The 14009-nt window shown below is 40.0% G+C and overlaps 1 protein-coding gene across 9 annotated transcripts in view; it reads left to right on the top strand.

The window, feature by feature from the left end:
• The window catches only part of kif5aa (kinesin family member 5A, a), a 19940-nt gene extending 11017 nt beyond the window's left edge, over positions 1 to 8923 (top strand). The window contains exons 14-29 of one of the 9 annotated variants that reach the window (XM_032521088.1): positions 99 to 305; positions 934 to 1080; positions 1241 to 1429; positions 1587 to 1704; positions 1829 to 1890; positions 2445 to 2551; positions 2795 to 2896; positions 3037 to 3097; positions 3302 to 3373; positions 3846 to 3950; positions 4476 to 4752; positions 4909 to 5083; positions 5446 to 5525; positions 5739 to 5778; positions 5881 to 5963; positions 6297 to 8923. In XM_032521088.1, the coding sequence (XP_032376979.1) occupies positions 99 to 305; positions 934 to 1080; positions 1241 to 1429; positions 1587 to 1704; positions 1829 to 1890; positions 2445 to 2551; positions 2795 to 2896; positions 3037 to 3097; positions 3302 to 3373; positions 3846 to 3950; positions 4476 to 4752; positions 4909 to 5083; positions 5446 to 5525; positions 5739 to 5778; positions 5881 to 5956 (1818 nt within the window). In that variant the 3' untranslated portion in view covers positions 5957 to 5963; positions 6297 to 8923. Of the gene's footprint in view, positions 1 to 98; positions 306 to 933; positions 1081 to 1240; positions 1430 to 1586; positions 1705 to 1828; positions 1891 to 2444; positions 2552 to 2794; positions 2897 to 3036; positions 3098 to 3301; positions 3374 to 3845; positions 3951 to 4475; positions 4753 to 4908; positions 5084 to 5445; positions 5526 to 5735; positions 5779 to 5877; positions 5964 to 6296 lie in introns of all 9 variants that reach the window. The other 8 variants (XM_032521086.1, XM_032521084.1, XM_032521087.1 and 5 more) reach the window with 8 other exon arrangements.
• Positions 8924 to 14009: the final 5086 nt, after the last annotated feature.

Below are 14009 nucleotides of genomic sequence, written 5' to 3'. Positions count from 1 at the left end.
TTGCTGCATGTGACAACAAATGTTGTAGCCTAAAACATGCGTGATATTGCTTAGAGCACTTTTGAAACAAAGCGTCAGCATTGAAACGTTTCATCCAGCTCCTAGCCTCATCCAAGGGCGATGGGGACAAGGTCCAGGCTGAACTCGGCAGGCTTCAGGTGGAGAGCGACTGCGCCAAGGCTGAGGTGAAGGAGGTGCTGCAGGCTCTGGAGGAGCTTGCCATCAACTATGACCAGAAGAGCCAAGAGGTGGAGGAGAAGGGCCTGCAGAACCAGCTGCTGGCTGACCAACTGTCCCAGAAAATGGTACGTTGTGAGAGTGACTGACGGAGAGCTAAAATCAGAGACAGGAGTTGAAACAGGACGATGCTTGCTTCCTTGCTGCAAGAGACAAGCACCTGTAGCAGTGAGCGGAAAATACAGCAGGAATTACATGACAGTCAAGTACTGGAGGAGAAGTGTTAGAGACTTTTTTACATGAGGCTTAGCTGTAGAGGACTGAAAAAATAAATGGATTTTTGCAATGCTGTACTGTTTCTCAGAGGGTTTTCAATTTCTTATTCATGTGGCTTAACTGCTATAACACCTTATAATTCTGCAATCACTTTTAAAGGACCTATAGGTGAAGCTAGCAACCTAATCATTTGAAATGAAATCCATCCTCATATGAAAGCCTTAATGATAATTAAGATAGATATTATATAAGATAAATATATAGATATTTATTACTAAAACTGAAAGCTTGAAACTGCAACAGTGCCTCTGTCCTATTTGGGCTTACTTTTATATATTTTACATATGAATAGGTATCCTGGTGTCTCGATCTAGATGTACCATAAACCTTTTTCTGGTGATATGTGGTCTCTGCGTGCTTTCTGTTGGAAACTGGTTGTGCTTCCCTGGTCCTGTCTGATTTTCTCTTTTTCTTCTACAGGCCAGTCTGATGGAGCTGGAGGCAGAGTTGTCTCGTATGCAGGAAGTGAGCGGGCAGCAGAGGAAACGCATCGCTGACGTCCTCAACGGTCTGATGAGGGACCTCAGTGAGTTCAGCACCATCGTGGGCAACGGGGAGATCAAGCTGGTGAGTTGGCTTTAAGTGTTAACAGAGGTTTAAATACACTGTATGTTTACTGTAGGTACACTATATAGAGTGTGTTGAGTTGAGTTAAGTTTCTTGTTAGTCCCAACTGGAGAAGAAAGCATGAAAGAGAAAATAATCACCGCTTTTCTACAATCCTCAGCCGGTGGAGATTAGCGGTGCGATTGAAGAAGAGTTCACGGTGGCTCGCCTCTACATCAGCAAGATCAAGTCAGAGGTGAAGAGCATGGTGAAGCGCTGCCGCCAGCTGGAGAACATGCAGCTGGAGTGCCACCGCAAGATGGAGGAAACCGGGAGGGAGCTCTCCTCATGCCAGCTCCTCATCTCCCAGGTGAGGGATGGAGGGCGTGGGACAGGATGGGAGGGGAAGAGATGCAGTGGAGGAAAGCCTGCGTGAATTAATCAAATATTGTAGTTTGTTGTGAATGGGTTTTTATGGCTTTTTTTATTTTTATTTCCTGTGTGTGCGTTTGTTTGTGTTTGTACAGCATGAAGCTAAGATCCGCTCGCTGACAGAGTACATGCAGAGCGTGGAGCAGAAGAAGAGGCTGCTGGAGGAGAGCCACGACTCCCTGAGCGAAGAGCTGGCCAAGCTGCAAGACCAGGGTAACCACGTGTACACATACACAAAATATTAAATACAGAATTAAGGTTCAAGCAAAAGGAAATTGGATTGTTATTAGGCTGTTCCTCTGTGGTGAATGCTTTCTTTCTCTTTTTCTTCTTACAGATAACTCCCTGCTTGAGGAAAAGGATGGAGAGAAGGGTGAGACTGAGGATGGAAATGTGAAGGTAAGACATGTTAAAAGGCCATTTTTTTTAGTGCCCAGCCAAAAACCTTATTAAGCTGATTTACTGATTTTTACTAAATTAATTGAAATTGTGACACAAGCATCCTTTCCACCCAGAATATAATACAAGTAAAGTACTTATTGTAAATATCTAACTCCTTTGTGCCATTTCATGCCTGTATTTTAGTTCCTGTAGGGGGCTACATGCAGGTTTATAAGGGTTACTTTAAAAATGTATTCCTATACAATTACTACAATTATCTATTTAAAAATGTGGTCAGTACCATAATCTAATACCACAGTATTAAAGCAGCATAACTTGATTACTTTCCATTACTTTTTTTGGAGTCCCTCAATGCCAAATATGGGCATGACTTGCACTGTACTGTAAAGCTGTTCCCGTTTTCTGCTTTTTTTACAAAATAACATTACAATTGGCAACTGTTTGCCATGGTTTCATTCAAGACCAGAGGGGTGTTGTGTGAAACTCTTAAATGTTGTTGCTGAAGCCAGCATCTCTGAAGACGTTGTGCCTTTTGCTCTTTTCATTTGCAGAAGGTTTCTCGTCAGCAGGAGTCTCACCGTGGCCTCCATCACCAGCAGCTGGCCCGCCTGCGGGATGAGATCAATGAGAAGCAGAGGATCATTGACGAGCTCACTGAGTCTGTGACCATCTTAATTAGTTCTTTCTATTTACACATAGATACCATAGATGTGATAATTTAACATTATTAATTGTTGTATGCTATTTTTATTATTTACAATATGACATACAATATTTTCATACTGCGGACACAAAGGTTTACCAACTATTTTCTGTTGGATAAAACAGGTTTGCGGTTCATTCAACTCTTTCTTGTCTCTTTTATCTTCCCAACATGTGTGCTGTTGTTTCCCACCTCCAGTCGTAACTCCAAGCTGGAGCTGGAGCTGGCTCATGTTCGCGCTGACTTTGAACGCCTGAAGAGTCAGGACAACACTAAGAGTGAGCGTCTGGAGGAGCTCTCGTAAGTATTGTTGAGGTCCATTTGAGTATAGAATTGATACAGTCCACTGTCTCTTCTTTTAAATTCCAGCAGAGGGCACTCAAAAAAAACATTGATACACAGAAATATAATAGTAATGATGGTTTTGCTGTTTCTGTCAGATTCCTGCATGAGCGCCATGAGCAGACTAAACAGGACTTGAAGGGTCTGGAGGAGACTGTCGTGAGTAAAATATACACCAATGTCTATGTGACTCTGTCTCTTTTGAAACATTGTCCCTTGCTGTCTCTCTGTCTCTCTCTCTTTCCTTACTCCTCAGAGTCTTAGCTTACCTCAGTCTGCTATCTTTTCTTTTGAATTACCTTTCACTAACATCTTGTACATTCAGAATTGTTTTCCTAACCTGCTCTCCATCTGTCTGTCTAGGCCCGCGAACTCCAGACCCTCCACAACCTGCGCAAGCTGTTCGTTCAAGACCTCACGTCGCGGGTTAAAAAAGTAAGCAGCTCAAGGATGATAATATGACATGATGTTAAGGAATCTGTGACCTAAATTCCCATTAATAAACCTGAGAATACCAACAATATCCTCCATTCTTCTAATCCCCTTGACTTTTTGATATTGTGAAATTCACTTTTTGGATAGTGGATTAAAGATCCAACAGAAAGGCCTTGCAATGAGTTATTATGTCACTATGCTAAATACTGGGTGAATAGCTGTTCTAAAAGGGGCTTGTTTGGCACATTTGACCATGTATTGATAACAGAAAAGGTGGAAGGTTTTAAACCACAATTACTCAAAAGTGAGTTTGAAAGGTATTCTCAAGGTAATCTGCTGTATTTATAAAGGCTTCTGTCAGCCCCTGTCAGGTGTTACGAGCATTTTCTGCCATTGGACACTACAAAACCTCTTTCTCCACCTTGCTTACTATTTGTTTCCTTATCTTTGTGCCTAATTATCCTTTCTGCAGAGTTCCGAAATGGAGCCTGATGATAGCGGGGGGTCTTGCACCCAGAAGCAGAAGATTTCCTTTCTTGAGAATAACCTGGACCAACTTACAAAGGTTCACAAACAGGTGAGAAATACACAGAGAGGATGAAAGGAACTTTAACTTTTAGTGATGGAAACACAGTTTTGATTGTTCAGACCAGGAGACTGATATTCTAATTTTAAGAGATTAAGTAATTCTTTGGGATAATTTGCCTGCTAGTTGCCTGAAATGTACACCCAGGAGTCAAACCTCAGTGGGTTCATAACAGATTTTTATTAATTTATTGCTATATTGAACAAATTTTGAGTAAAGTAGTATATTCAAAAATCACAAATATCTCATAATGTAAGCAAATTGTGCCCTCTAAACTCTGCCCTAAATGTCTTTTTATTAGTAACTGGTGTGATGGAAGTGACTAACTAAATGATATTGCATCACATTACTGTAATTGCATGGCTTTTTATGTATTTGTACTTCTTGGAGCATTTTAAACAGGGACTGAATTAGCTTCTTAAATTGTAAGTGCCAAACTTGGCTACATGTTTTCACTCCTTCCTCTTCCTCTTTTTTCTCTTCTTTCTTCACACTGATTATTTTTTTTTAATTTAGATTCCAATTTTCCCACCCTGTGTCATTTCTCACCCCTCCCTCTGTCTCTCTCCCTTCCAGCTGGTACGTGACAATGCAGATCTGCGTTGTGAGCTTCCAAAGTTGGAGAAACGTCTTCGGTCTACTGCTGAGAGAGTTAAGGCCCTGGAGACTGCACTGAGGGATGCCAAGGAGGGTGCAATGATGGACCGCCGCCGCTACCAGCAGGAGGTCGACCGCATCAAGGATGCCATGAGGGCAAAAAGCGCCCTGAGGCGCCCGCATGCAGCACAGATTGGTATAGCACTAAGCTTAATCATTTGATTTATGGATTGTATTGGTATTTTCCTAAATGAAATGTCTGAAATGCAAGAAATTTTAGACTGACTTTCTGTCTCTTATGTAATCCAGTTTTATTATTATTGTATCCTATATCACATTATCACCCTGACAGCTAAGCCAGTGAGACCAAAGCAGCTGCCCGTCTGCTCTCCCACCAACCCGTTCTACACTTACATCCGTGCCACTGAACAGGCCAATACCTACAGCAACGCCCTCTTCCAGGGCAACGTGACACAGCCGAGCGCTGCCAGCTCAAACTGCAACCCAAACTCTGTCCAGAGTAACACGTGAGTTTAAATCCTTCCTTCTACCATTTCAGGCCACAGATTGCATGTCCTAAGTAAGGTCTGTGACATATGTTTGATGACAGAGTTCAGGAAGAGTCAGCACTAGTCTTCAAAAAACAGAGCATCCTGTGGTTTTGGTACTGAGTGGTCGTTCATCCAAGCATGTGCAATCATTATAGCCTACAGCTGGCAGGCTATTCTCTTTGATATTACGTATTGCTTAAACAATGTGTTCCTTTTTACTCTATGGACCTTCTGATTTTTCAAATTGCTGGATCAGGCAAGTCTCCCTAACTTGTTCTGTCTAATGCTGTGCTCATGTTTGTTTTTGTTTTCTGTTCCCACTGTAATGTTTTACACAGAGTTTCCACAGCGCTGGGCTACAGAGCAGGCAGATATACTGGAGACATACTGGAGTCCTTCCCACTCAACATTGACAACGGTAATAACAACACTTATCTGTATCCAAACTGATTTTCACATACATGTATACATGCATGCACATGTACACAGAGTTTGGCATCAAATCAGTTAGAGTACCTGAAATGTTTATTGCCAGGAACTCAGTGTTCTTTATACACTCCTTATTATATTATAGGTATATTGATCATCTTTATCAATCAAGGTAATTAATTTATTGTTTTATTTCCAGCAGGTAACAGTATCAGTGAAACGAGAGACATCAATGACAACAGGTGAGGATGTCAGTTTCACTAAGTTTACAGTAAAACAACAGTAAATAGAATTACGACAGGATCACGATGCTGAGTGTTGTGTTTGTATGTTTGCATCAGAAGTGATGTTTACTGTGGCAACGAGGTGGATGATTCAAACAGGCATTACATCATTCAGCAGGAGACCGCCGCAAGTTAATGCCATGGTAATTAACAAAGTATACAGAGTCACACACACATACATGCACGCACGCACCCACGCATTCACACACACACACACACACACACACTAAAATCTTCTTCCATTCAGATAGACATTAACTATGATTCATCTGCATTTTAATTTACATTTCAGACAAATGTCTGTCCTTCAATTTCTTATAGTACATTAGGAATATCAACTCACAGTTTACCGAAAGAAATTAATAAGGTGGAAAAAGCCATTGCTATGGTCCTTTTAATAAGAAACATCTAATAGAACATTCAACGTATTTCTGTATTTCTCGAAACGATGACTTCCTTTTTTTTTCTCTCTCCAGAAGATGACCAAACACTGTACCCGTCCAGGGACCCTCCCCTTCCATCTGCATGCAGCCTGTCTCCCCCGTCCCTCCACTGCATCACTGATGAAGATGATGATGAAGATCTGTAGCCCTGTAGTCTTCAAACTAGATGAAGCCCCTCCAGCTCCTTTGGTGACCACTATCTACCTTAGGTTTGGGGTCCAGTCCCTTCCAGTTTATTCAGTAGAGGAAGTAAATTAGACCAGAATTCGTTTTTTTAAATACAGAACTTCACTTAATCAACTCATTGATCTCTCGGCCAATCAATTTGTCACCAGATATCACTGACGCTGATTACCTCCTGAGGTGGTTGAGCTGAAACGGGACTTACTCCATCCCTGACGACTTAGTACACACATGTTGTAAATAATAGTGCTGTATACTCCAGTAGAGGTTTTTGACCAGCAACATTTCCAGCCTCCACATCTTCTTATGGGCAACATGTGAATGACATACTGTAGGCAGACGTGACCTTTTTCTCTGTCTTAAATAAGAGTGTAGTGTGTAACGCCAGCTTGTAACAGAAGACCCACACTCTGCATGCATGTCGCTTAGCAGGTTAGCTTTCAAATCTTTGCATGTGTCCTGATTCCAGTCAGGAGCTGGTATGCTTTGAGTGTAGAGTCTGATCGACTTCGACAGATGTCACACACACAGAGAGAGAGAGAGAGAGAGAGAGAGAGGGAGAGAAAAAGAGAAAAAGAGAAAGAGAAAGAGAGAGATTTTCCGATCCTATTTTAAAGTAAAACTGGTCTGTTGTGTTAATGTGGCTCGAACAGAGGAAAAACAACAAAAACACATCACAAGTAGACATAAGGAAAAACGTGTCAGGGAAACCCAGTCTGTGTCAAGGAAACCTTTTGTTATTGCTTTGATACTGTGATGTTGCAGCTGTATGATGCCATTGTATATTTCAGGTAATATTACCCACTTCCATTTATTGTGGATCCCACCCTGCATTGCGCCGACACCTTGTGAGTCTTCATATCGAGCCTTAACAAGAGCTGACTTCTCATGATCAAACTAACACGTGTGCATACATTTGTAAGTACTACCTCTAGAGCTACTCATTATACACCTATTACACTATACTAACATCCTCTTAGATGTTGAATAAGAGCTGATCTTAAAGTTTCTAGAGAAAAATGCAACTTTAGTACATCATTAGCTGTAAGTAGATTTAAAAGCTCTTATCAGAGCAGTAGTTATATTCTTCTGAAGTTCATTCATACACAGATTTGTCGTCCAACACAACAGAGAATCAGGGCTGGGCTGAAAGCGTGCTTGCAAAAATATTCTAGTGCAGGACCAGAAAGTTTGGGTTTACCACGTAAGGTGAGATTAAGGTATACTACATTGATTTTCAAATATTTCCCTAAACTTTCTGGTGCTTGATGCATTGTCCTATTTGGTACCTAGTAAGGCTGAAATTGTAATGTGTGCATCCTTTGTCTCCTAATGTAAAGTCAGACAATGTATTGTCTAAACACTTTTTAGACTATATGGATGTATTTTTAGTGATTCAACAGCTTTTTAAACAGACCCATCAACAGTCTGATGATTAGGGAGTGTCTACAAGCGAGCCCCCAGCTGAGCAGCCACCAGTCTGGGATGGACAGACCGTTTCTTGTTGTTTGTAGCTTGTTGTCAAAGCGTGCTGTTATTCTTCTGTCAGAAATCCTGACCAGCCAATCAGGATAGAAGATTGCAACATGTCTCCGATGGGTGGCAAACATATGGATGTGTTTGGACTGAGCTGAGTCACTGAATTAAAGGACAGATAAGAGCAGAAGTGTGTCGCTCTTAAAGGAAACATGCTTTACACCAAACAGCTTTTAAATAACAAAATCAATTTAACATTGAAAAACATTTCTCTATGCTAAGTTTAGTGTATTACATGGCATAACTGGATTATTTAGCCCAAATAGGACCTGAGTATTTAAATTGTCCAATACCTAACAGCCTAATTTATGACAGCACCGCTCTGTTTCATGCTCTATGCTCATAAACAACATCTCAGGGCTTCACATTCACAATCACAGCCGCCATGAGCCATCACCACTGTCTTCCTCATGTGAGTGCTGATGAAAAATCAGGTCAGCGGGTATTCTTTGAGGCTTAGCAGATAAATGGGATGATAAATCTACAGAAATAACATTTTATACATAGTGTAATTCTAGCAAATAACATCTGAAATAAAAAAAATCTTTCTGGTCAGACCCTACTGTATGTGTCCAAGCAAACCCTCTATTTGACATCATGTTTCAAGTATAATAAGTAAATCCGAAGGAGGGGCGGGATTTGTACTATATTGCCACCTGCTGTCAAACTGTCTTATTTCAACATATCTAAAATACATGTGCTATATATTGTTAATCTTGTAAGTAAAATAGCTTGCCATGACATAGTAAAATGCAAAAGAAATGCACACACTAATTTCGGTCAAAGAAATGTTTGTTTTATTTATTTCTGTATGCCTATACTGTAGCGTCAACATGATTATGTGAAGAATCACAGTTCTGTATATATAGACTCATCACTATGCTGTATTGTATGTGAATCATTGTGTTGTAGTAAAAAGTTCAATAAACTTTAGAAAGGAAGGAGTATGTTGTAGGGATTTATTTGGGTCCAAAGATATTCACTGTCCCACACTGATCATTGCTTCATCTAGTGGATAAAAAAGTAAATTGTATCGAAACAGATTTGATTGAATGAAAAGCCCCTTTATTGGATGACTCTCCACATCAGCACATCTTCTCTGAGAAGAACCAGCTCCCTTCAACCCAACCTCAGATGGAATAAAGGTATACCAAGGGACTGCATCCATGCCCACCAAAAGACTACTCCCTTTTCTCCATTTAGAGTAAGCAAAACGCAAATGCTCCTCTTTAGAACACTTATAGTTAAGTATATACCAATTGTTGGTGTATTGTTTATCCAATTGACTGAAACTCCCCTATAAACTATGATTTAATTGCTATTGGTGACTGCTGGTGAGTTGCATGTACTGTATGTTGGATGCTCTCTGTTGTTATTACAACCTCTGACCCAAACAGGAAATTAATTTTCAAACAATGTTATGAAATGAACCTTGGCCAAAACTTCTGGCATGAAAAGCAAGTTATCTGTTGATGCTGGGAAATCCAATTATTAAGCAAAGTGTCATCAGTGCATTACATATACTGTTTGTCATGCAGGATAACCAAAACCCTCCTGTAAGGAGTTGTCAAGGGGATGATCATCATAATCATCATCATCTTATGCCGGGGAAAAGGCTCATCATGTAATCACCAACCTAACTTCGTCTATGTGGTTTATCAAACAATATCAATATTTAATTATTATGTCATCACATAAGAAGAAGAGTGGGAATTAAAAACCCTGTAAATCTGAGACTGTTACATTAAACCCAGTGATTACTTTATGTATTGATGTATTATTATTATTATTATTAATATTATTATTATTATTATGATTATTATAATTATGTATCCATGATAATAATTCTCTGTATGAACATTGTCATTGCCCACATTTCTCAAATTGTGTTGAAATGATAAAAATCTCATTTTGCAAAGGAACTTCCTTTGTGTCTCTTATATAATAATAAGATGCTTTTCATCCTTCCCACGAGAAAGGAAGCAGTGATGTAAACAGCAGCAGCAGCATGTGAGACATCATCATACTGCGGTGTGTGTGTGTGTGTGTGTGTGTGTGTGTGTGTGTGTGTGTGTGTGTGTGTGTGTGTGTGTGTGTGTGTGTGTGTGTGTGTGAGATGCTGCTGCATGTCCTTACAGTAACACAAATTACATTCATATGAGGAAAAAAATACAATGCCGAGGTTTTTCTCAGGCGTCTCTCATGTTCACACAATCAAATTAGCCCACATTTAGGCTACATACATTCAAGATCGAGCTGTTACACATGAGACATTCATCTAAACTGATATCTTTTGACTGACTTTAGGGATATAGAGTTTAAAAGTTTCCGCTCTATGAATACATACAAATCTTTTGTTTTTAACTTGGCTTTTCCCATATTGTTTAAATTATCAATAGCAATCTACTCTCCTTGTTTATTTTCTCTGAATATGTCATCCTCCTTTTGTGTGCTATAAATATGGTTTAATTTGACACGGCAGGAAGAGAATAAAGCATCAGGTGGTGAATTCAGGACCAATATTCATATCGAGCACACACAATTTTGGTAAATAAAAATATCCCTTTCAGTTCATCTAGGTAAACGTGTCGTGCAACGTTACATTTGGTTGAGTGAGTGAGTGAGTGAGTGAGTGAGTGAGTAGAATGATCAAGTGAACGTGGTGCTCAATATTCCAGAAATGCCTTTTCTCCCATTCTGGTTTCATTCACTGCTGCACATTGACTTGCACTCACTCAGCGCCCATTGATTTCCGCTCCCCGCTGCCAGGTGGAATCAGACACTGGAGAGACTCATCGGCACCAGGAGAACGCTGCACTGCCCACCCATACAACAGGGCTTGAGAGGACACCCTCCACACCTCCAGGTGGACACACAGACGCAGCTTGAAACCTTCGGTAGCTGATTGCGCTGCAGCAGCGTGTTCCTGCTGTGGGCGAAACACAGTCTGGACATGAGGAACGTGACGCAAGGTAGAGAGCTCGCTCATTCATTAATCATTATTAGTCAATTATCCACTTATAGTGGTTGGCTATGACATTATGAAAGGGATTTAAACCTAAAACGCTAAACGACAGATAAAGTTGCTGAATTAAACCTTATTTGTGTGTAAAGTTGGCACAGTGACTAATTGACTTCGCATTATAGTGTCAAGCTGACCCAACACTTTGTCTTTTGTGAGTTGCACTAATTAAGATTTTATTGCAGAACAAAACCGATTTGAAGTTACAAATCATAGTTTGGTTGATGTGTTGTCTTCTCTGCGTAGTCTACAGGATTTTTTTTTTTTTTCTTTAGTTTTTTTTTGGGGGCTTCCCTTTATTAGACTGACAGTTGATAGACATGACAGGGGTGGTGAGATGGGGTGATGACACGTAGCAAAGGTCGAATCCAAACCCGATCCGGTGCAGGATGTAGCCAACATGGGGCGAACGCTCTTACTGGGTGAGCTAGAGGACGCCCCAGTTTTTATGAACTTTAGTTGTAAAAATCCCAGTGCTGGGCGTAAATATTCACACATAACAAAAAAAGAGGCATACTGTAGTATTTATTTTTTACACAGCACTGAAACTGAAGCTGCACAAGCCTCCATTATACATGTACTGAAGTATGTTATTGCTGGAGCGCCCATATCTAGCCTGATCATGAGTAAGGGCTATCTTCTATCACTGAGCTCAGCTTCTGGATCAACTATTTGATTTTAAAATGTATTGTGATCAATATACTGTATATAGTTTCAATCCGATAACATAATATGGTGCTGCACAGCCAAAGGTTATCATGTCACAAAACTTTGTTACACTGTATCATCAATGAGTCTGTATGCCAAAGGGTATCTTAATAATGGTTAATTTGCAGTTTATCCTGTTTTTAAACACACATCAGCACCCAAAGGATTGCGTTTTACTCCAACAGAGGATGAATTAATCCATGCAGATATCCTTTTAATCATAAACCAACAAGTAGGTGTTAATCTTCCAAGCTATTTGCTCTGCAACCAGTCAGTTACATAAATGTAAGACTGATGATGTGATGACACCCACACACACACACACACACACACACACACACAAACACACGCAACACAGCATGCTCAAGGGTCACTTGTCTGAATCAAAATTAGAGAGATTGAAAATCTGACTCCTTTATAAAGGGTGGATATTTGATACTCATAATTTCATCTGGTGTTATTTCACTTGGACAGTTTTGTTACTTAATGAGAGGTTTGGGAAAAAGCCATCGACTCTATGTGAGGTTTTATTATATTAGACACAATTGCGTGATTAATTCGATCATTACACTGTTTTTTTTCTCTCTTTAATTATGCCAAAACACTTTATGTCATGAACCCAATTTTGGTTTGAGATGAATAAGGACATGATGATTTGTAAAAACAGACTTGCAACACTCAATTTAGAAACTATTAACTCATTTAACTACAATCAGGACCAGTAATTTGTATTTTCAATTCATTTTTGACAGAGTTGTTTCCTACATAGATATCATAATCACTTTAAAATGAAAGAGACAACTAGTCATGTAACAAATAGTGAGAAAAAGTTGAAAAAACTGTGTCAAAATGAAGAATGTTTGTTTTAGCTTTACAAATATGAAGAATTGGTTTGCTTCTTTTAAACTCAAAATGTAATATACAAATAGTTAAATTGAATATGTCCGTAACCCTCCCCATACATTTTAGTACATCACTTTGGAAACTTGTGGTGGATATTTCTCATTATCATTATTAAAGCCATAAACTGCTCTGTGTTGGGCCTAATGTTCAGTGTTCCTCCTGTGTGACCTGAACTCTTTGGCTTCATTCCAGTAACCAGCTGTTACTGTCTGTCTGTCTGTGTGGCTGCTTCTTCTCTGCTGTGTGGGCGAGGTTATAAATAAGAAGCTGGAGGTTTTTGCGTGTGTGTGTGTTGTTTAACCAGCTGCTGGCGAGGTTTGTCTCCTCTTGAGAGCAGGTGTACCCGGTGGCCTCTAGATGCTGTTCTCGGGCCTGTTTTAAGAAACACCCCCCCCAACACACACATACACACACACGCACACACACACTTTGATTGGTGATATCCAGATATGAGTGATGTCACAGGGTTGTAGTTTGTGCTTTTTTCTGAGACACCTGAGTCAAAAAAACATTATGATGACCTCCAGAAGTCTCCAGTGGTTTGAGAGTTTGGGCAAATTGCTTCTGCAGTGATTGCTGGGAAGTTTACTGAAATACAGACCGCAGAGAAAAAGCTTAAGAATCTATATTTTGAGGTGTTTGTGCTTTTTTTTGATTTTTTTGATCCCCTTAGATAAATTATAGCCTTTAAGTGTGTGTGTGTGTGTGTGTGTGTGTGTGTGTGTGTGTGTGTTGTGTGTTTGTGGTGTGTGGTGTGTGTGTGTGTGTGTGTGTGTGTGTGTGTGTGTGTGTGTGTGTGTGTGTGTGCATGTGAGAAAGTGCCCTCGACTTTACAGGCAGCCCACCAGCAGAGACAATCATATACATAATTTATATACTCTACACCAGTGGTTCCCAAACTTTTTCAGCTCAAGACCCAAAAGAGAATTTGGTGCCCCCCCGGGACCCAAATTTACAAAAATACACCATGAATCATTGTGACATCTACATTTTTAAACTGTGGACAAAAGACGGAACAAACCATGAATTTAAATGTACATGAAGTATATTCATTCTATTATAGAAGTAAGCAAAAACAGGAAAGGTCTCTATTGTCTTTCTGTGTCTCACCCCTTTCTCAAATCATGTTCTTATCCCCTCCCATCATCCCTCAGTACCGACACCAACATTTTTTTAAATAATGCTGACTTGAATTTAACGATATGTATGTGGCTGGTTGAAGATATCAACCAGCTGATCTATTCTAGGTTTGGTTTTTGAAAGTGCCATTCTGAGGTCATGCTGAGCATTTAGTCTGTTTCTGTGTTTGTTTTCCAGGTATGCTAGAGTCGAAAAGCCAGAGATTGATATGCATTTTACTCTGCCAATTGGCAACCCAATAAAACGGGTCTGCG

Source organism: Etheostoma spectabile, chromosome 7 (genome assembly GCF_008692095.1).
Source record: "Etheostoma spectabile isolate EspeVRDwgs_2016 chromosome 7, UIUC_Espe_1.0, whole genome shotgun sequence".
NCBI lineage: Eukaryota > Metazoa > Chordata > Actinopteri > Perciformes > Percidae > Etheostoma > Etheostoma spectabile.
Note: the sequence above shows the minus strand (reverse complement) of the source record. Positions and strands in the feature narration are given on the sequence as shown.